This window comes from Rousettus aegyptiacus, unplaced genomic scaffold, assembly GCF_014176215.1.
Source record: "Rousettus aegyptiacus isolate mRouAeg1 unplaced genomic scaffold, mRouAeg1.p scaffold_m13_p_13, whole genome shotgun sequence".
In the NCBI taxonomy this organism is placed as follows: domain Eukaryota; kingdom Metazoa; phylum Chordata; class Mammalia; order Chiroptera; family Pteropodidae; genus Rousettus; species Rousettus aegyptiacus.
The window spans coordinates 52,847,983-52,870,008 of NW_023416288.1; the positions used below are offsets into that span (position 1 = coordinate 52,847,983).

General features: G+C 38.6%; 1 protein-coding gene across 5 annotated transcripts in view; it reads left to right on the forward strand.

Moving 5' to 3' along the window:
• TPK1 (thiamin pyrophosphokinase 1) overlaps positions 1-22,026 on the forward strand; it is a 234,657-nt gene that overhangs the window by 91,940 nt on the left and 120,691 nt on the right. For all 5 annotated transcript variants that reach the window (XM_016157158.2, XM_016157159.2, XM_036230749.1 and 2 more), the window contains one exon: positions 19,698-19,770. In XM_016157158.2, the coding sequence (XP_016012644.2) occupies positions 19,698-19,770 (73 nt within the window). The remainder of the gene's footprint in view (positions 1-19,697; positions 19,771-22,026) is intronic.

Sequence of the window (22,026 nt, forward strand, 5' to 3'; positions counted from 1 at the left end):
TGAAAAATACTCAGGTGTACGTTATGAAAACTGCCTGGGCCAGTCGGCTCAGGGGCGAGCATGCTGCCCACGAGGCCAGGACGGCAGTGGAGTACCGAGTACCGCCGGCCTTCTGCCCGCAGCCGCTGCCGCCGGCGGCCTGGTACCCAGCGCTGTTTCCCTAGCGGCCGAGGCAGCTCACGAACATAACCGTGTGAACGAGGTCCGTGGACGGAGGTTAGCACAGTGCTTCCCCACCCTCCCTTGATCGTGAGAACCATCTAGAATGCTTGTGAGAAAATGCAGGTTTCTGGGCTTTAATAAGAAAGATAACACATAACACTTCAATTCACATTTATAAGCAAAACATTACCAGGTTTGCAGAGTGAGTACTGTTGTTTTCTGCCCAAATTTCAAAATAATTTCTAATATTTCTTAACATTTCTTAATATTTCTTTATACATAACCTTATGCACGTCTTCCAAGAAGGTTTCTATGAGTTATCCAACAACTATGCGTTCATGTATGAAGACGTCCAATAAGAAAACATCCTAGTTGTTGGTTTTCTGGTCGTAATAACATTTGCCGTGATTCCCACTCTGGTGCGTAGGGACGTGGTGACCTGGCAAGGGCCGTCCCTGACAGGGAGATAGATGAGTGAGGCTGGTGCCTCCTGTGGACATTAAATCTTCGGAATAAATTTCATTAAATCCAAACCCGAACCTGTGAACCTAATGGGACACAGGCGACTAAACACAATTCCCGTTAGTCTTATTTTTAGTAGAAAGGCCTCACAGTGGGAAAGGGGAGACCACCCACGAGTTTTAACAGGCCAGCGTGGCTCGCGGACCACCACTCTGCCCGTTCGCATGAGTCCGCACCCACACCATGGTACCTCGCGATTACGCCATAAACACAAACGTGTGCGGAGTCGTCTCCCGTTGAGGACGACTGAGAGACTGACATCCAGAATGGGAGGAGGAGGGCTGATGTGGGCAGCGGCAGAGGCTCACGGACGGACGGACGGAGCGGACGGAGCGGGGGCAAAGCCGGTGGTGGCCTCGGGTCTGATCTGCCGCCAAATGCATCCCGCCCTGTCCCCCCGTCCCTCACAGACGCTCCGTCTTTGTTTTGGCTCTGGAAGTGGCCTCAATCTATTTGTCAAGGTTATTACTATTATTAAGAAGTCCTAAATGTTTTTTTCTAATTGTGAGAACAATACATGATGATTTGAATATAAATTAGTGAGTTGAGAGAAACAAAAAGGAGAAAATAAAAATAATCTGTTATTTCTTACTAAATAGCAAGGAGTTAGACTGAGTCTACCCGTTGGTTCTGCCCTTTGGGAGAACAGAAATAGGACTAATTTTTCCTGCTGAAGTGAATATAAGCTCCATGAACATAAGCTTCCTCGGGCCTAGAAAATAGTCTGAGAACATCAGAGACAATAAATATTTGTTAATAAATGAATATTCTATCACAGTTACTCTCTTCTCTTTTCCTATAAGGTTTTGAGTGACTTCGATTGGCAGCCCTCATATTTTGAATAAGTAGATTCCCTCTGCTCCGGAAGCTGATGGGCTCTGATTTGGGTGTGTGTCGCGTCTGCCTGTTACACTGAGGCAGGGTGCGGACCAGCTGGGAAAACAGAATGGGCGTTGCCAGTGATGGGCGCTCCCTGGCCTTGGCTGTGGACTTGGGATAAGAGAGGAACAACTTTTAGGAAGCCTCAGTCTTGCTGTTTTATTTCTGTCCTCTTTATTGACGGTTTTCCTAACCCCCGACGTTTAGTTTTAGAAATGCGAGGTATCAGATGTAAGGTGCAGTACCCCAGTTTTGCAGCTCCGACCTGATGCCAGCTGAAGCCTCAGGTTTGTGTTCCGGTGGCCTCGTAACATCTGTCTTCTCCCAAGTAGGAAAACCGCCATGGGTCACAACCAAGATGGTAAAGCATGGCCCACAACCAGAAAAATCACAGGCCATGGAGATGAAAAATGGACAGACCAGAAAAGAAAAGAGAAGAGGGCGAGATTTTCTAGGAAAGGTTTATGCGGCAGATTTTTTTCTTGGCCATCATTCATAGGCTTTGGAGGTTTGTTTTGTTTTTCTAGTGACGATTTTATTGACACTATATTAGATCAGGAAAGTGCAAATTGTCCACATCAACGCATGTTGGAAGGTTGTTGTTCGTGTGTACCAGTGAGTAACAATGATTACTGGAGAGTTAGTGCCCCCGCCAGCCGCCCCCGGCCACCATCGCTCTCCTCCCCACCCCAGCCATTCCTGCCTCTGCCATTTCAGCAGATTCTAGGAAAACAGCCTCTGCTCGAGTGCATTTCAGGGCTTGAAAATCATCAGCTCCGGCAATTTTACAAGTCCTTCCACTGCAGGGAATATTAAAAACAGAGATGTTTTGGCCCAATGGGCTTTCACGAAGGGAGCACGCTGTCCGTGGTGCTGAGAGCGATAGACTGTTACCCGCATTGCGGGCCTTCCTCGGGCTGCCTGCCTTTGCCATCTCCCCTGACCTAATTAATGTTAGATTCATTTTGCCTATTTAGGGGACTTTATAAGACAGAATTATAACAAACTGAATTTTGAGTAAATGGACATTTGGAGGGTGGATATAGAAATTCCTAGCTCTTTGATGCAGGAACAGTGCTGTAGGCTCTTGTAGGAGAATTACGGTCATGCTGAGGGATGAAGGATGTGATGCAATCAGGAGGAAGTTGCACAGAAATAGACAAGAATCACAAAACTGATGACACAACAAAAGTCTGACAATATCGGAGAAATAGTTTATATTGATATTCGGTTTTAAAAGTAATGCCTTTAATGATAGGTAAACATTTGTAAACTCCATTGAAGACTGTCAGTAGTTAGCGATTTTTCTAATTACTGTGAATGGATGAATGAATGAAATCTAGTTCCTGCCCTCAGACTTAGTGCAATAGCAAAGGAAATTACTATTCAATATGGTAGATTATCAATCGCATGAGAAAGTTCTAGTTCACCGTGGTAGGTTCTATGCCATAAGGAGGCATGCGGGGTGGACAGTCAATCCAGAATGGGGGCATGTTAGAAACTATGCTGAGGACCCTGATGGGGTGTGAAAGCTTAGGCCACAGACTGTGTGTGCGCACGCACACGCCGACTCGGGGATAAAGGGAAGGCTGACCTTTGTGACCTGGGTAAAATCTACACTCATCGCCCCGAGAAGCAGAGTCCAGCCTTCACTACGTTTCGGCCGTGCCGGGTCCCTGCCTGCCTCCCCTGACCCCGCGCCTCGCGGCCCATGCTCAGGCCCTGGCCCCCGAGCTCCAGCTCTGCGCAGCGGCGCCGCCCGTGACCCCTTCCTGTCGTCTGCCGCCCGTTCTGCTCCGACCATGCTTGCCGATCCTCGGCTGCGCTGACCCTCAGAAGGTTTCCGTAGATATGGCGGCATGTCTCGTAGAATCCTCTCCAGGCAGCTATGCCTGGCACGCTGTCCGCTCCGTAAGGCCCCTTATCCTTCCAGCCTAGAGGGGCTAAGGTCTCTTACGCTGGACCAGGACTCTTAGATGACAGTGTTACGTCCACATGTTGCTTTGATGTAGAGCTGTGAAGACTTACAGCCTTTACAATGTTGTAAATTTCTAGTAACCTGTTGTCCCTTAACTTTGCATAATGGTTTATAATTATTTACTTTCTCACTTTATCTTGTGATTTAGCTATGTGTCGATGTAGCCGATCTCTCTCACTATGTGGTTGACTTCTTGAGGGTGGCAGGCATAATTAATGTTCTTTATATACCTCGTAATACCTAGCATGTAACGAGCATCCAAGAATTTATGGAATCAATAATTTTTCATCGGTATCTTAGCAGAAATGTCACAGATTTTAAGCTTTCTTGCAGCTAGGGATTTCCAAGCTATAATATCAGCTCTTGGAAGTATCTTGAGGCTAGAGAAGAAAATTTGGATGATTGTATATCTTATTAGTATGTATAAACCAGAACATCTTATATCTAAAAAGATTATCCATGTTTTGTCTAAAATCATGTATAGCATAAGTCCCACTTATTTCCAGAATGTCACTGCATTCTAATTCCTATCTAAATGAGCCTTTTTATTCATGTGCCTTTGAATTCATTGGTATTTTGGGAGCAATGTGAAATGCGAGAGTTTTTTAATTGTAATTTTGTAGAACTTAGAGACTCTCGAACTCATCAGCATAATAGTCTAAGACATAGTTACAAATTTTGCTATCATTGGTGAAATGGGAGGAGCTTTATTTTTAGTTTAGTTTTCTCAGAGTAATTGATGAATATAGCATCCTGGACGTAAGGTCCTACATGAGGTTATTTTTATGTAAACATTGTTCTAGTTTAGCTCAGCTTTTTAGGAGTCACTTTTCTGTTTAATTTAAAAATCGGCACCCATCAAAAATTCCCTGAGTTCATACAAATGACCTTTCAGTTAAACACTCATTAACAGTGGCAGGATGAGGAGGCCCTGTGGTGCTTACACAGGGACACAAGGCTCCTTCATAGCTTATTCCTCTTCCTTGATTGTCTCAGAGGTAAGCTGTCAGACTTTCTAGCTTTATATGTTCTTGTAACTTTCTCATCAGTAGATCCAGGACCACTGTTCAGAGTAACCAAGTGGGAGGAGAAGATGACTTTTGGAACCCTAAGTCTAAAACTGCGTCCCAGCTAAACCAATCTCAAAATCTGATTTCAATAACTGAATAATGTGGGAGGCTAGCTGTTAAAATTTTGCTCCTGAAGACTTAATTAACATAATTAAATCAGGCATCTGGCAGTAAGTATGTGATACACTCTTGAAGGAGTTGGTGACTTGTCCGTCTGTCTCCATATAACTGCCAGCCCATTCGTTGCCGGTAGCAGCAGCTTCCAGGCAGGGAATTGTGTAGTGAGAGGGTGCACGTGGGCTCAAAACCTGGCTTTGTGACTTTATTACTGTGAGACGTTTGACAGGTAATTTCACTTCTTGGGCTGTAGTTCCTTTATCTCTGAGGTTTCAGGGAGAGAGCATTACCTTCTGGATTATTCAGAGAAATCTTGACGAAACGTGTTATTTGAGCAGGTTATAAAATATTTGGTAGAAGTTAAGAGGATGGAAGGTGGCCTTTCAAAACTATAGTGTGATGAATTAGAGAATAGTCAAATATGCATATGATGTAGTTTTAGGCAATAGCACTAAATATCATGGTTAATATTTTGAATGCAGTAGTTGTAAAGCTTAGAAAAATTGTAAGCACTTTTCATATTGTGGTTGAAATGAAGGAATGTAGTGGGGCTTCTCTGATTCTTTTTTGTTTTTAATCATTTTGTTCAGGTATAATTTCATACAGTATAATGCATCCATTTTAAGCCTACAGATCAGTTATTTTGAAGTGGTATACAGTTGTATAAACCAACATAGACAAGATTAAAACATATCCATCATCCCCCAAACTTCCCTTTTGTCCCTCTGTGATCAGTCCTCAGCTCCAACCCCTGACCTTCTAGAGTGTCATGTAAATGGAATCATACGGTTTGTCATCTCTTGTGTCTTTTTTTCTCACTTATCAAATGCTTTGGAGTTTCATCCATGTCGCCGTGTGTATCAGTAGTTCGTTTCTGTTCAGTTTTGTGTAGTGTTTCATCATTTGGTTCACCACAGTTTTGTTTCTTCGTTCAGTGCACTTGATTCTGAGGAACTGCCCCTTTAGTTGGAATCTGTCACCATTTTTTTCAAGTGCTTGTTTGGGTGGAATGTTGGGCCTTTCATTAGAAACAAACACAATTTTCAAAGTTGTCAGTTCAACAGTAGAGGTTAAATAGTGTTGGCTTACATATAAGGCCTATATTTGCTGTATCTTAGTGAAAATTTTGCAAAAGCTTGCTCAATCTTGTTAGGTTTTTATGGAATAAGAGAATAAATATAAAATTATTATAAAAATTATTATGGAATAAGTTGGTGTCAAGTATCTGAGCATATATTGTGATCTCAGTAACCTCCAATATATGTGATGATCGATTTTAGTCTACCTGTGACTATAATTTTCCCAGTGAGATTTATTTCAACTAATATTTAAACATATCATAGCACAGTCAAAATGTACTTTCAACATGCTGTAACGTATATAGAAAGGAACAAATGCATACTTAAGGAAAACCAAAGATTTTTGATTTAGCTTGATTCTTATAAGCCTAGCCTTAAATAATATTTAGTCATTTGATTCAGCCAGTTTCTATTAAAAATGCAATCAAATTACTGACCTCTGTAAGCATGTCAACATTATTGGGTCTTTAAATCAAAACGATGGAGGGTAAAATGATTAGCACATTTAAAAGAAAATTTATATTAGGAGTCTTGGTATTAAAGAACCTTACACAACAAACTGAGGACGTATTTATCTTGAATTATTGATTAAATTAGTTTAGTAATATTTTAGTCTGTTGGTTATCAGTGGTATAAATCAGAGGTCTAAAAGTTATCTCTGCATAGCTCTGGATCATTTTAGGGTGTTGGAGGAGGAGGTACGCGTATGCAAAGATGCTCTATTTGTCAGATCATGCATGCAGTCAAAAGGAATTTTCAGTATGAGATCATTTTAAGCAGCTGCAGGAAGCCAGTTTACAACTAAATTTAATCAAAGGCATTTTTCTTTATGACTGTTCTATTTCATAAAGTATATTTCTGACAAAACCCTTTTCCTTTCCGACTCTAGATAGAGTCTTCAGAAATAAATTACTTTCAGATGATTTTTCAGAGAAGTCTGGATCATCTGTCAAAAGTTTTCACTAACACATGACTCCTTTAATTTCACTTATTCAAAAAAAGTTGAATTGTTTTAGCACTCGTTAATACGATTTGAGAGCCATGTTTTTAATCACATTTTTTGGCTTCAACTTATTATTAGACTGCTGTGTTGAGAAGTAAAAAGTAAAAATTATGAGTAATAGCATAATAGTGTGTGTGTGTGTGTGTGTGTGTGTTAAAATGTTGTGGAATGGCCCCCAACCATACACATTTAAGTGAATGCACATGCATGCATGCTTACACACACACACACACACACACACACACACTACTTCCTGCAAGGTTTTCTTGTTATTAAAATTTTGATTTTGTGTTATTTAACCAAGGGTAAGTAGAATAACTCCAACAACAAGACGGTGTACATTGTTCCTTGACACATCATGATAGGACTTGAAATTTGAGTTGGTGATGAGATTGCACCTGAGCCAGCTATGGCTTTCCTATTGTTAGGGCACAGGAAAGTGACAGCTGGAATTCAGTTTAAGCAAGGGCTAGTTAATAAATTTTGTTGGAAAATATCCAAATGACAGTTATACCAAGAAGAGCACTGCACTATCACATGCAGTTCTGGGTTAGAGATCTGAGATAGCTCGAGACTGTATTCCTTGAAGACTTTTATTTTGCCTCCGTAGCCAGAAATTATGCTGAAATATGCTGAAATATCTCAGGATATTTAAAGTACAACAGAAGAATTTTACCACCCTAGGGAAAAAAATCAGTGTATACATGTATGTACATATGTATATGTATGTATAATATCCTAAATGCTTAACTCTGGGTGTTGTATGTCCCGGGAAGAATCAGAGAGCTAGAGAAAGTACAAGAGCTAGAGAAGAGGGCTTAAATGATGATCAAGAGGATATTAATCCATAAATGAAAGGGGCTAGAATGTAAAAAATCATGAATATTAAAAATGACTTACTCTCCAAACTTTGCGACTTAGAATTGCAATTATCACCCAAGACTTAAACCCTGTCACTCTCTGTAAACACGGATAGGAGCAGCCAAACACAAAACCGCCCGCAGATGCCCACCTAGAACATCTTCCCTCCGGCCCCTGTGCCGTCGTCACGCCCTGGGACTGTCTGTCGGCTGGTCTTCATAAACCCCCTCCATGTGCACCTCCCTAGCTTCATGCTTATTGTAATAGAAAATGTCCCTCGTTGTGAGGACTAAAAGTCCTCACTCTCTTAACGACAGTGAAGGGGAATTAAATGGTTTCCTGTCATGTATGTACATGATTAAAAAAAAAACAACCTCATACATTTTGAGAAATTTAATAAATTTCTTCCCCAATTAAAAAATATGTATGTTCGGTGTGCAGTTCCTTAGCTTTGTGAAAGCTTGTTAATCACAAGATTCTGTATATTTTCCCTGACTTCGTGTTACCATATTTTTTTCCTAAGTAAACTTTTTAAAAATCCCACTCTTAACAATTCATGATTTTCCTGAGTGGGGGGAGGTATGATTTGTTTAGATATTTTTTCGCTTTTTTAATAATTAAAATTTTTCAGTTACAGTTGATAAACAGTATATTAGTTTCAGGTGTACAACACAGCGATTAGACACTTACATAACTTAGAAAGTGATCACCTCAATACACCTAGTACCCATCTGACACTATACATAGTTATTACAATACTATTAACTATATTCCCTATGCTGTCTCTTTTTAAAAAATTCTTCCTCTCAGTGAAATATTACCAAGACAGGTTTACATTACATGGTGCAGAGCTCCAGAATCTTTATGACAGTTAAGAGAATTTTTTTTTCTCATTTATAGTATATTTCATTACTTAAAAGTACAGCTTTGCTTTAAGAACACAGTAATATAAATTTTTACAAGACTTCCTTGATTTATCTTTTTAAGATAAAATTTCCTACAAGATAAAAAATTTAGCTCTATTACTTAAAAAATTAAGTCGTTTATGGACAGAAAAAAATGTTTTCCGACTTGAAGCATAGTAGTTACAAAGGCAGCTGAAGTCCAGAAGCTTAGAACTCATTTTTCTATGTAAAGTATTATCATGTTTGTTACTTCATGCAGAATTCACTTATTTATCACCAGCGGCCTCTAGTGAGTCTTCAGTTTTTATCTGCGAGGCTCTACATTAGTAGGTTATTAGTAACTGGAGAGCAGTTCCATGCATTAGGAACAAGAAAAACAACTGTAGTTCCTGTCGTCATCACATTTTATCAGTTGGTGGCAAGAACATTTTTGCATAATAGCGCAGTCTTATGACTGCTATTACCAGTAATAGGGCTTTCACGCTGAATTTCCTCCATGTGGCAGTTGCTCTCCAAAGTGAGAGAAGAGTCAATGGTCATGCATTGCACTGATGCCTCTAATGCTTTTAATAGGATGGAATCCAGTTGGGCCGCGGGGGCAAAGGTTACCCACCCAGAGATGTTAGCAGGAGTCGAGATCACACTGTCCTTATTTGTTCAGTTTTAAGCAAAACAATGTTTGAGTAATTTTAATGTAGTTATACTTGCAAATAATATCAATACAAAAATAAATTCAACGAACCAAATCTGTATTATTTAGTATTTACCTTAAAAAGAAAAATCTTTATATATTCCTTGGGTTGTAGCAAGGAACAAAATGCCTAACTTCACTGAACTTTCATAGAGACAGATACCAAGTCAGATAGATAATTTAAAAGTGTGTTATTAGTGACAAGGACAATAAAGCAGGAGGAGAGGTGGCCTATTTTGCGACAGGACAGTAGCAGTTAAGGTGAGGGGAAGCCTCGCCGAGAAGGCAACTTCTGAGTTAAGACATGGAAAAGGGAGGAAGTAAGCCACTTGTGTAGACTCTGGGCCCTGAGAGTGGTATCAGTTAGCACCTGCTGCATAACAACACACCCCAAATTTAGTGGCTTTAGTGATTGATTTATTATGGTTTACAAATTGACAGGGCACCTAGGCAGGTCTCCTGGGCTCGCTCATGTCTGTCCTGTGGGTCAGGCAGGCACTGTTGCTGTCGATGTCAGCATGAAGCTGGGACTCGCTCTCATCGTTTGAAGGTTGGCTGCCTATGAGCTGGGTCACCTGACTTTTCTCTCTGATTCTCCATCTTTTAGTCTGTTAGCCTCAGGCTTGTCCAAGATTGTTCTCATGACACAGGGAAGGGTTTCAGGAGAGCAAAGGTAGAGACTGTACCTCCATTGGAGGCCCTGGTGCATAACTGCCATGCCATTATCATTTCTACTACATTTTATTGGTCAAAGCAAGTTTTAAGGATAAAACAAATTCAAGTGGTGGGGAAATAGACTTATATTAGCACCTCTCGATGGAAGAATCTGGAAAGTCCTGTTATAAAGGATTATGGATGGAGAGGAGAAAATAATTATGGGTAATTTTGCAAAGGATCTACTACAAGTAGAAAAATCGAGGGGAGAACTTATTCAGGAAAATGGTTAGAAAGGTAACCGAGGGCGAATCTGGGGCCAAGGGGAGATGGAAGCTTAGAACCATGAACATAGAAGGCATTTGAGGCCACGTAGCCTAGTAAGATGCCCTAGTAAGTGCAGACTCAAGAGGAAGGGGGTCCAGGGACTGAGCTCTGGGCATTCCAGTGTTAAAAAGTCCAAGCAAGGTGGAGGCACTATCAAGTAGAGAAGAGTAACCAGTGAGTCGGAGGGAAAACCCAGAAATCATAGTCCTTAAATCAAGCGGAGAAAGTGAATCAAGGAATAGGGGGTGATCAATTGTGTTAGACGCTTCTGATAGATGAAGCAACATAGGGAAATTGATCGTTAGATTTAGCAGTGTGGCAATATGGTGTCTTTGGAGGTTGAAAATGTAAAATTATATACATATATATGTGTATATATACACACACACATACACACAAACATATATAAATATAAAATAATTATAGATTGTGGGAATATATTAAGATGTTTAAGTTTCTTTTTTGTGATGTCTTCTGTATATTTGATTGTTTTAGTTTCTATTTGAATATAAACTATTGCTATCACCTCTGTTTGAATAAGGAGTCACTCTGTATTTCTTTTCAATGTTTTCCCTAATATGCCTTTTATTTCCATTAATGTTATTCATCAGCTAGTGGTTTTATGATTTCAGGGCAACCTATACCTAGGCCATTATCACCTGATTGAATTCTTCGAGACCCCTGGAAGAGAGAACATTTCAAGCATTGTAGAGATCTTCCCAGGCTCCAGTCACACTTTCACATGAAGTGGATAGAAGCAGAAAGATGAAAACAAGCTAGGAGGGATAGGAAATAAAGTATTTAATTTAACAGGGCAGCACATGACTTACGAAATTCTTTTATTGTCATTTCCGTAAGTCAAACTAAGTTCCTGCTATGAGGGAAGCAGTGGGAAACAAGGAAGAATAAGGATTAAAAACACTTCGGCAGAATCAGTAGCGAGGCAGCTCATTGCTCTGCTGTGGACAACCTGGGAGGGGCGGACGACCTATTAGTGACCCTCACGGCATTTGTGTCTCATTGAATTCCGTGTGTCGTAGCTCCGCTGAACCACAGAGAAAAGCAGAGAGCAAATACGTTACACCGAGTAAGTCACTATCGGCAAGCCAGCAGTTGACATTCATGAAGGCGAGACATTGGCATTAACCTGTGTAAGTGACTTGGCTCTTTTGTTTTTGCAAATAAGAAAAGATGAAACCTTCCTGTCTGTGCTGTGTCAGCCTTGACAGGGTTCCCCTCAGCAGGCTCAGCATTTTCTGGCACAACCCCGTACCACCATGACTTCCTTCTAGGAAAATAGCCCATGACTTACCACCTGTTTAAAATCTCTCTTCTTCTTTTTCTCTTCCTTTTAGCCACTTTTGGAAAGCAATTATAGCAAAGGGCAGTCACAGACTCAGAAACGGGGACGTGGCCTTCATGACGCCCTGTGCTCTTCTCCCGTTTCATACCATTTCTTTTACCTCTTATGTCTTCCTACTTCTCTTCCTTCCATTTCCCGAACATAGGTATTATTTGTGCCTCTCATCCTCTAGTTAAGGTCGCATTAATTTATAACTTTTCATGCAGTATCAACTGTTATGAAGCCTTTTGTTCCCTCACTCCTCCCAGCCTGGCTCTTCCCGGATCTCCTGTAGCATTCTGCACCTGACTTGCAGGGTCGGTGACTCCGTTCTGTAGTATCCACACTTAGACTTTAAGCCTTCCGGGTCTGCGATAACTTTTGTGTGGCACATACAATATAAATTTAATAAATATTTAATAGGTCGAATTAAGTATCACACATGTGGGAGATTCATGAGTACATAGTTTTACCTCTCCTCAGCTCAGTCTCTGTATTTACAGCTTTTAGCTGAACTTGGGTACTGAAATACAGACTCCAGCTGTCTAAAATCTAGTTGATACTTTTTTTAACCAGCAGTATAAAATATAAATATTAAATGAAATTTCTGAGATTCAAATACTGTTTTTTGTCTTTTAAAATTGTTTACTATTTGTGATAAGGATTAAAGAGATGCTTAGATGGCTTGAACCAGCTTATAGATGACATAATGACTAGTCTGTCTCACAGGAATAGGCAGACGTTCTTCATCTGTGATGACTTGTTAGAGTTTTACGTTAATTATTGTACTAGCCACGTACGTAGACCTGCAGCCAAAAGCCCTACATCAATGTCTTATCCCTCACCTACAAAACTCATTTCCTTCCAAAAAGTTGAGAATGGGTCTTTTAAGAACAGCATCTTGCAGGAATGATGAAAGAGAAGAAAATGATGATAGGCTATGTGCTTAAGTGTAAATTATAGTATAAATTTTGTTTTCTGGAAACCCACTGTATAAATATGATTTAGTAGAAAAAAAAAATCTTTTCACACAAATTCTTGTTCACATTTTATTCACCTCAAAGAAAACTTGCTAGGTTATAAGCAATATGTAAAAATTCATTTTAATGAAATTTTTGTTGTCTGAAATATATTATGTGATTCAATATGCACATAATCTTGGGTCTCCGTATTTTTGCTGTGAATATTCTACAGTTTGTTTCTGTAGTCCTCATTTCTTAGTGTTGACTCTTTCTGGAGCAAAGGAAGCCGTGCATTTTGTGCACCGAGTTGATACTGAATTTTAAAACTGCTTTTCTTCTAGAATCTTTTTTCCTTAGGTTTTGCTGTTGAATTTATTTTTTCTTCTTTATGCCTTTTGCTTGAGCTAGACAGGTCATTAGTTAAACAGGTAAACAGGTTCTTTGGAACAGAAATAATCACCTTCCCAGAAACAACTGGACAGTTACATAGAGTTTTCTGAGCATTGAAAATTGAGCCAAGGCCCAGTTTTATCCCTTCGAATAAATACGGTTTATTCTCATGGTCGTGAAAAGTCACTGACAAAACATCCTACCACCTGTAGGTATGATATTAAACTGGGGAGGCAATGAGATAATTTCTGATGCAGCATTCTAACGCGTGCTGGGCGTGGTAGTAGAGGCAGTATCTTATCAAATGTTATTCTGAATATTAAGTTTTTTTGATTAAATACATGATTATAAAATTGTGGTTACATATTATTTTAAAGAATAACCTTCACTAACATTTTGGGTACTGATTTGAATTTGAGATTATAATATAAGTCAATGAGAAAACGGTTTTCTTTTTCAAAATTTGTGGTGTGCCTGAACTATAAAATACCACTACAAAATTCAATCATTTATATAGACATTAAATATAGATAAATAAATATTAAAATATATAATCTAGTGGGACAATTTAAGCAAGTGTGAATAATAACTAGGATAAGATATGTAGAAAACATCGAAATTCTTAACTAACTTTGATGACATAATTGATTTAATTAATACCAATTTCATCATGTATATAAATGGAAATTTTCAAGTCTCAACCAGTTCTCTTAGTAGTCACCTATTCTGTGGAATGTTGATTTATAGTTGATTATTCTGAAGAAGTGAGAAAACTAATTATGTGTTACAGAGCATGCTCTGTATGATTTCAATCCTGGTAAATCTTTGAGCTTTGTTTTCTGGCCTAGAGCAGGAGTGACAAAATGTAGCTTGCAGGCCAACCGCCTGTGAGTAAAGTTTTATCGGAACTCAGCTGTGCTCGCTGGTCTCCTGTTTTCTACAGCTGCTCTCTCGCTACCGAAACAGAATCAAGTAGTTGTGACAGAGCGCTTACAGCCCACAGAGCATAAAATGTTGACTCTTGAGGAAAAATATTTGCTGTCTGCTGGCCTCGAATATGGCTTATTTTGAAAAAATGTTTCATGTGCAGTTGAAAAAGAGTGTGAATACCTGCTCTAGTTGGCTGGAGTGTACTTATATCAATTGGGTGAAGTTTTCTGATAATGTCTCATATTCTTACTGTTTTTTTTTTAAACAGCTTTATTGAGATGTAATTTACAGTCCATACAATTCACGCATGTAAAGTATACAATCCAATGACTTTTTAGTGTATTCACAGGTACTTTCTCGATGGTATCTATGAACCACAAAAGTTTTTAATTCCGACGAAGTCCAATTTACCTGTTTTTCTTTTGTTGCTCATGCTTTGGTATTATATCTAAGAAAGCTTTGCCAAATCCAAGATCATGAGGCTTTGCCTCTACGTTTTCCTCAAAACTTTTGTAGCTTTACCTCTTCTTACATTTAGGTTTTTAATCCACTTTGAGTTGGTTTTTGTGTGTAGTGTGAAAATAGTAAAACCTCATTCTCTTGCATGTAGCTCTCCAGTTATTCCAGCCATTTGTTGAAAAGTCCTTTGTGGAAAACACAATACCCGCCCCACTGAGTAGTCTTGATCCCCTTGTCAAAAATGAGTTGACCCCAGATGCGTGGCTTTATTCGTGGACTCCCAGTTCTGTTCGCAGTTCCGTCCCATTGATCCATATGTTTAGCTTTGTGCCAGTACCACATTATCTTGTTTATTGTGCTTTATTTCAAGCTTTGAAATTGAGGGATGCGAGTCCTCCTGCTTTCCTGCCGATTTCCCACTGTATGAATACTGTTGCTTCACATGTTTTGTCTGGCTTTCTAAATGGTGACAGTGGGAAGTTAATTCCCATAGCGTGGGCAGGAGTAGCAGCCTGAATGTGTTAATTTCTTACTGCCCCATAAAATGTATGTTGCCGATACTGAGTTAGAATGCCCAGTTACAGAACTGAATATTCATTTGTTTGTTTGTTTACTACCTAGAGTGAAATATGCTTTCAACAAGCCTCATGTGGTTGTGCGATTGTGTCTCTCTTTACCATGTCTCTGTTCATTAAAATAAATCAGACCAAGAAGCATAGGTAGAGCATACCTAGGGATCGATGGCTTATGATGTGGGCTGACTTTACATCCTACTCACACCGCTGCTTGTGATGGTGCAGTTCTGGTTGGACGTAGCAAGTGAGGTAGATTTCAGATAAGGGCCAAGATTTTGGAAGAGGTGAGATTGTGTCTTGTGAGGAAAGAGTAGTAAGAGGATTCTCCTGTGCCAGGCAGGGTCATCCGTCCATTTGGGAAGGAGTGGAGGGCGGGGAGGGGTGCAGTTGGCACCTGTGTGGCAGCTGTGCGGGCTGCTTCGTGTCTCAGCTGTGGCTTTCTACCGTAAAATTGGGAGGACAAAAATTAACCTTACAGAACTCTTATGAAAATTAACTAAAATTATACTAATTAATAAATATGAAATGCATGAAAAAAATAGAGATATACAATGCATCTCTTATATACAGAAAAGAAATATTCATTCAAGAAGTATTCAGAAATGTTTCCTGGGAGGTGTCTTCTAGGGTAAGGGCCTGCAGAGCTTGCTCTTTTCTGCAGCTTTTTTTAAATTTAACAGTTATTTTGGAAATTGAAGTTGTTTTCTGTCTTGTAGTGTAGATTCCTGGGCTTCTGTATTTGAGAAGAAGATTGAGATTTTCAGAGATGAAATGTCTTACCTGGGTATCTTGAGTAGGAGTCATTTGTAACAACCCCAGCGGCTGTTCCATACTATTTAATGTTCATATGATCAGGGTCTACGAGTTTTCATTTCATTTTTAATTTTTCCCTTCCTTTTTTGTTTGCTTTTATCAATTTTTTTTTCTTTTAGTTACTAAATTAAGATGTACTTTATTGAGATTTAAAAAATAATTCCATCACATAAGATAATCAGTAGAAACAGCTTTATTCGTTTATTTCCGTTATTTCTTTCATGCTTATGCAGGTATTTAAATATCTTTTGGCACCTTTATTAGAGATATTTATGAAAAGAATTGAACTTCTTGTTGTCTATAAGCAAAGACAAAATGTGGTACCATTTTTACTTACTGTGCTTTGGATCACCCTCTTTTCTACCCTACCCCCCCAATTAAATTATGCAGTTTTGCAGAAGCTATTAGCCCAGGTCTGCGAATGATTAATTCCTCCTTTCTTTAGACCGAGCGCCGTTTTTTCCCTTGCCTCTCCAGCCATACTCTCTTATGCCAGTGTTCTCTTCTCTGCTAACATATTCCTTTAATCAAAATCTTATTATTCCTTTAGCAACCAGCACAAACGTTTCTTTCCTTCTGCCTAACTTATACCTTTTATTTCTAAATATACAGTTTGGCCAAATTAACACTGATTAATAAAATCAGGGGGATAATGTATTTGTGTTAAGAATTTTCTTCATAAGAAACTCTTGTTCTGTTTCGTACACGTGCATATAGGAAAGGCTGTAGAATTGGTTATTAAAGAAAAAAGACCAAGCTGCCTGGGTCTGAATTTTGGTTCTAGCTCTTAGTAACCTTATAACCTTGGGCAAGTTACTTAGTTTCTCTGGTAATCACTTATTTTTAACCACATAGCTTAAATCTTGCTTGCTCTGTGCTAGGTGTTTTCTAAGTGTTTGCGTATATTAACTCTTAATCATCCCAACCACTCCAAGTTATCCTCATTTTGCATATGCAGAGATGAAGCTCACGGTGGTTAATCTGGACAAGCCAGGAAGCAGGGGGCCGGGCACAGGAGTAATCTCTTGGTGTCTCTTCAGTCTGCTTTCCCACTCGTCTCTCCCCTTCCTTTCCTCTTCTGGCCTTTTTCTCCCCTTTTCACCATTTTCCCCCTCCTCCTCTCTCTCCCTCCCTTTTGTCACTTCTCCTTCCTTCCTTTTTTCCTACCTTCTTTCCCATTCCCACCCCCGACCCTCTTCCCTTTATCCTTTTCCCTCCTTCCGCCCTCTTCTCCTTTCATCTCCTCTTTCCTTCCCCACCCTTCTCCTGCCTTACCTCTTCGATTTTTATGTTATTGTACACGGCACCTGTGCACCTGGTGCTCTGAGGAACACCAGGATCAGAGACATGTCCTGCTCAAAGGACCTTACAATCTAGTGGGAGCTAAAAGACACAGAAATTGCTTAAAATGAAATGGAAAGTTAGAGATTTGGGGCTATGTAAGTTTTAAGAGATTGAGTGTTTCTTCTGCGGGAACAAAGAAGTCTCTGCGGAGGGATATCCTTCATTGGTATCGTGTCTTATGGAATACAGGAGTTGTATTTTAACACATCACGTTCAGGCATATTTTCTAAATATATCAACTTTTTTCTTGATTTTTACATGTGGTGGATTTTTAGTTTATTAATTAGTCTCAGCTCTTTTTTAACCCTTATTTTGTCATTAGTGAGCGGCAAGTACAGTAAAAGTCAAATGTGCGTATCTAAGGCATCTACACCATTTATGGAGAGTTTGGAGCACCTTTTAGTACTAAAAAGTCAGTACCCGTAAATTGAGGATGCTGGGAAGAAATGTACCAGTCTGATCCATGTCAACAGTAAGCAGAAATGTGATCAGTAGCGACACAAATCCACATCCCCTTAGTCACTATGTGCAGTCAGTCCCCAAAGAGTTCTGAACATAATCTTCCTGTGTGAACTACCTTTTACATCATAACATAGTTCTGCACGTCTGTGAGGTGTCATTCCCAATAAGTACCCCTTCAGAACGCCCAGGTACCATGGCAACAGGTGCCTCAGGAAATGTGAGATGGGCTTTTAATTGCAGTGTCCAAAAGTACAATTCAGAAAGTTTCAAAAACTAAATTATTATATGATGAAAAGTTATAATTATTTTTAAGTCATTGCAGCATGTATACCAAGTGTATTTTTGGCATGAGTCTTCATAGAAATAAGCATCGTGGTTCATTGTTATACTAGAGAACATTATATTAAAAGTTATATAATTTTGTTTTCCTGTTTTTGTTTTATATGAAAATATAAGGGAATTTACATGATTGCTGGTTTTTTTTTTTAAATGATACATCGTAAGGGCACAGACATTCAGCTGTCCAGGTGTATCAGTTTTTATTTTATATTTTTATTCCCAGAATTGATACCATATTTGGAAACTGCCAATTTGATTCTAGATGCCTGAGGAACCAAAATTTGTAGAGTAATAAAGTCAGTCATTTAGACCACGGGAGGTACTAATATTCTGTGGTCTGTAAATGTTGATAGTAGAGGCATTTGAAAAAAACTTTAAAAATGAGTAAATTTTGTAACAAGAAAGAAAAAGAACTAACGGTTTGATTTTAGTCCTCATAGAGTGAAGGTATAAGGTATTTACCTAAATAGATATAAAGTGAAATTGAATAATATAAATGGTGGCAAGGACATTATGAAGAGAAAGTTTATCGGAAAATGTTGAAATCAGACAAGGGATATAAAAACCTAGGCACTTTCCTTCCAATTCGCCTTATTTTGAAATAAACTATTGTCTTTTGCACATGCTTACTATTCAGTGAATAGACCTGGAATTAATTGATTAAAAAATTTATTTTTATGTTAGTTAATATTGGATTTTTCTTATTTATTATCAGTAAAATCTCTTTAGGAGCCAGAGAGTCCCCTGTGTCTTGGCTTCTATGACCTAAATGTGTCTCCAAGTCTGGGGCTTTGTCTCTGTTGACATGTGATACTCAGAGGGATAAGTTCCATCTCCTTTTAACTAGAGACCTAGTCTGTTATGTAACAAGTTGGCCCTCTTGAGAAGACACAGGCATTTTATTATTTTTTTGAATCAGAACAATTAACTAGTACAGATCGAATTCTTATGGATGTGTAGAGTAGAATATTTCTAGGGGATGTGAAAGCAAATGTTTCCTTCTTTATATAGATACATTTTAGAGCCTCGGGAGGCTAGGGCTTTTTGTAGGCACACTGAGAAATCCAGGGAAGTTTTATTTCTCCACAGTTAGGTGTTTTAACTGGGAAGAAATTCTACCAGATCATGTAGAGGTTATATGTAAAGATATTGAAAGATGGCTTATGTAGGTACAGTAAGCTTTCAGAAATGAGTTCTTAAAAAATATAAATGGTAGGATGATAAATGATATAATCGTGATAGAAACATCCACTTTGGAGAGTTCTCTCCATCTATGTAGTAACCACGACTTTTGTAGTATTTCAGACCTATCTAGAAGATTCCTGTTTCTAGAAATATTTGGATAGTCAATAGGATATTTGGAAAATGAATTTGAACCTACTCCTGCTCTTTGCAGAATGCATAACTGTCTCCATTTGTTCTGTTCGAATCTGTTGAAAGTTCTGAACTTCAGTGAGGGTCCAGTGATATAAAGGTGTGTTTTAGATGTGGAAGGTAATATGTAAATATTGAGTCTCTGTGTTAGGGTTTTTGAAAGGGGAGTTTTTTAAACCAACAGTCTTAATTTTTTTTTAAGGAGTATAAATTTTTTAAAGGAGTATAAATATTGACTGATAGTGTGACTAAGTTGATGAGTTAATTGGGTATGTGGAAACCATAAGTCATGCTATGTGGAAACCATGAGTGTAAGATATGACATCCTATTCATTTTAAGAGATTCTGTTTCTTTTTTCCTTCTAAGTATTTTAGTCCTCCCTCTGGTCTTTATAATCACAGTTTTAAAGGTTAACAAGTAAGTAGTCTTACTAATTGACTTACTTGGGACTCTTTCAGCTTTTTGCCTGAATTCATCAATGGAGACTTTGATTCAATTAGGCCTGAAGTTAGAGAATACTACGCTATTAAGGTAAACCAAAAACACTTTTATACTTAAGACTTTTCTCGTCTGATTGCTCTTCCTATGTTCTTTTTGATTTACTTGGTATATATATATAGGGATTCAGAAACTCATTGGTTACTTTTAAAAAGATTCAAATAGAATTTAGAAAATGACAAGTGGAAACAATCTTAGAAATTCTATCAGATAAGCATTAATGCTTAGTCCTTTAAGCACATGTATTTTAAATGAGCTTATAGTTTATATAGGGTAATTTAATAATATACTTTTATTGCCTACATCCTCATTAGATATATACTTTAATAAATGTACTTTATTTTACTTAACCAATTCTCAATTAATTTACGTTTTAAGTTATGTTCATTATTTTGCTTTGTAAATGAATAAAAACATCTTTGTAAATGAATTTTTATAGAAATGCACAGTTGTAGAACCAGATTGTTAAAAAATAATTTAGTTTTCCAGAAACTTTACCTGTTCCGAATACAATTTGAAATTAACAGTAACGTACAACTTATTGAGCTGTAATTTCGTCACTGTTGTTGTGAAGATCTTCCAGAGTCCTTGCCTGTTAAAAAGGGCGTACAGAGGAGCTAATTGAGAATGATGAAAGACACATAGGAGTGTTTTAGTGATTAATAATTCAAGATTTCATTGGCTTTAGAGAACAATGAATAGTTTTAAAAATAAAACTACAGGCTCAGCAGTTCTGGTAGCCACAACACCACCATCCGTGTTACTCTGCACTGGTATTCACAGATCACACACGTTTTTAAAACTGCAGTGATTGAAATAATAAAACTTTAAGTTCTTTATAAGGCTTGGGGATGGACAAGATAAATTCAAAAAGCAGAAAGAGGAAAACTTATAGGAATGAAGCAAAGAAGATGAGAGAGGAGAAGTGAAAGAAGGAAAGGAAGGAAGAGAAGGAAAAAAATGTGATTCTAGGTGGGAAAACAAAGATAGCAAGATTATAAAGTGAGGCTGTTACGATACGGAAATTCCGGGGTCAGCGGTGAACGCAGGTCTCTGCGTATTCCGTCTGCCCACCAGCTTGATCAGGCTTCCGTCAGCAAGTGAAGACTGCTCCCAAGCCAGCGTTTGATATTCACGCTCACTTACTCGAACGTTGGCATGTTCCTGTTCCTTCCCCACGGTCTCACTTCTCATGAGCTGTGTGCCTCGGCCGTACTGGGATGGAAATCCCTCGGCCTTGCTCACAGCGCAGAGCTTTACAAATGCACAGACAGTAACCATGTTTTCTGGAGCATGGAAATAGTGGGAGAGGCAGGGACAGACAGACTCAAACTCAAGTTGAAGATCTGGTCAGATGTGACTTTTCTTTTCTCTGAAATGCTGCTAGCTTGGCAAAGCTGGGGATCGTCGGTCTGACCATTCCTGTTTTAGTTGAGGAAATGTCAGAAAATAAGGGGACGAAGCTTTTTAATTTCTGAGTGCGGTAAAATGGGGTCAGGGATAAAGGAAAATTTGGGGTTAATACTTTTTGATGAACTTCTCTTAAATTTTTTGCTTAAATTTTTTTAACCTCAAAACCTAATTTATACATGTTAAGGTTTAGTTTTTAAGGGAAGATTAGCTGCATCTTCTAATTCCTACATTGCGTAGTCGTAAGTCAATATAGTACAATCCAGTGTTTTCACATATCTGTGAGAACTAACTGCTTTTGAACTTTTTAGATCTGTTCCTGGTGGCATTGATGATGTCTTTGATAAAGCTAATGTGCCCTGTATAGGTCGTGGTGAATGTTCAGCTACAGTTTTAATAGTGATGATAATGACAACAAGTTAATGCAGCATTACGCACAATTCATATAGGCCATTATCTTCCATTTCAGCAGACTTGAAGCTGCTCCATTATAAATGAAAAGAGGTTATCTCCTCTTTCAGATATACTTTTTTCCTCCCATCTGGTCTGGGTTTCAGTGAAGCTGAAACTATGACTAGGGTAAAGAAAGTAGAATAAATTTAAAATGCTAAAGGTTTGTTAAAAATCATAACATGAATTTTGTTGCTATTATTTATTCATAAAGCTTTTTTCCCCGCTAGATACATCTTTGCCTTACAGAAAAAAAATCCAGGTTTATATGACTATACAAAATTTTAAATTGCTTTTCTTGCGACAGAATTTTTATACCCCAGGTATTGCCATCTGTGTTACTGCTGACCCTTGAACAAGCGGGTTAGGGACACCAAACTCTCATGCAGTCATAACATTTGACTCCCCTGAAACCTAACTACTGATACC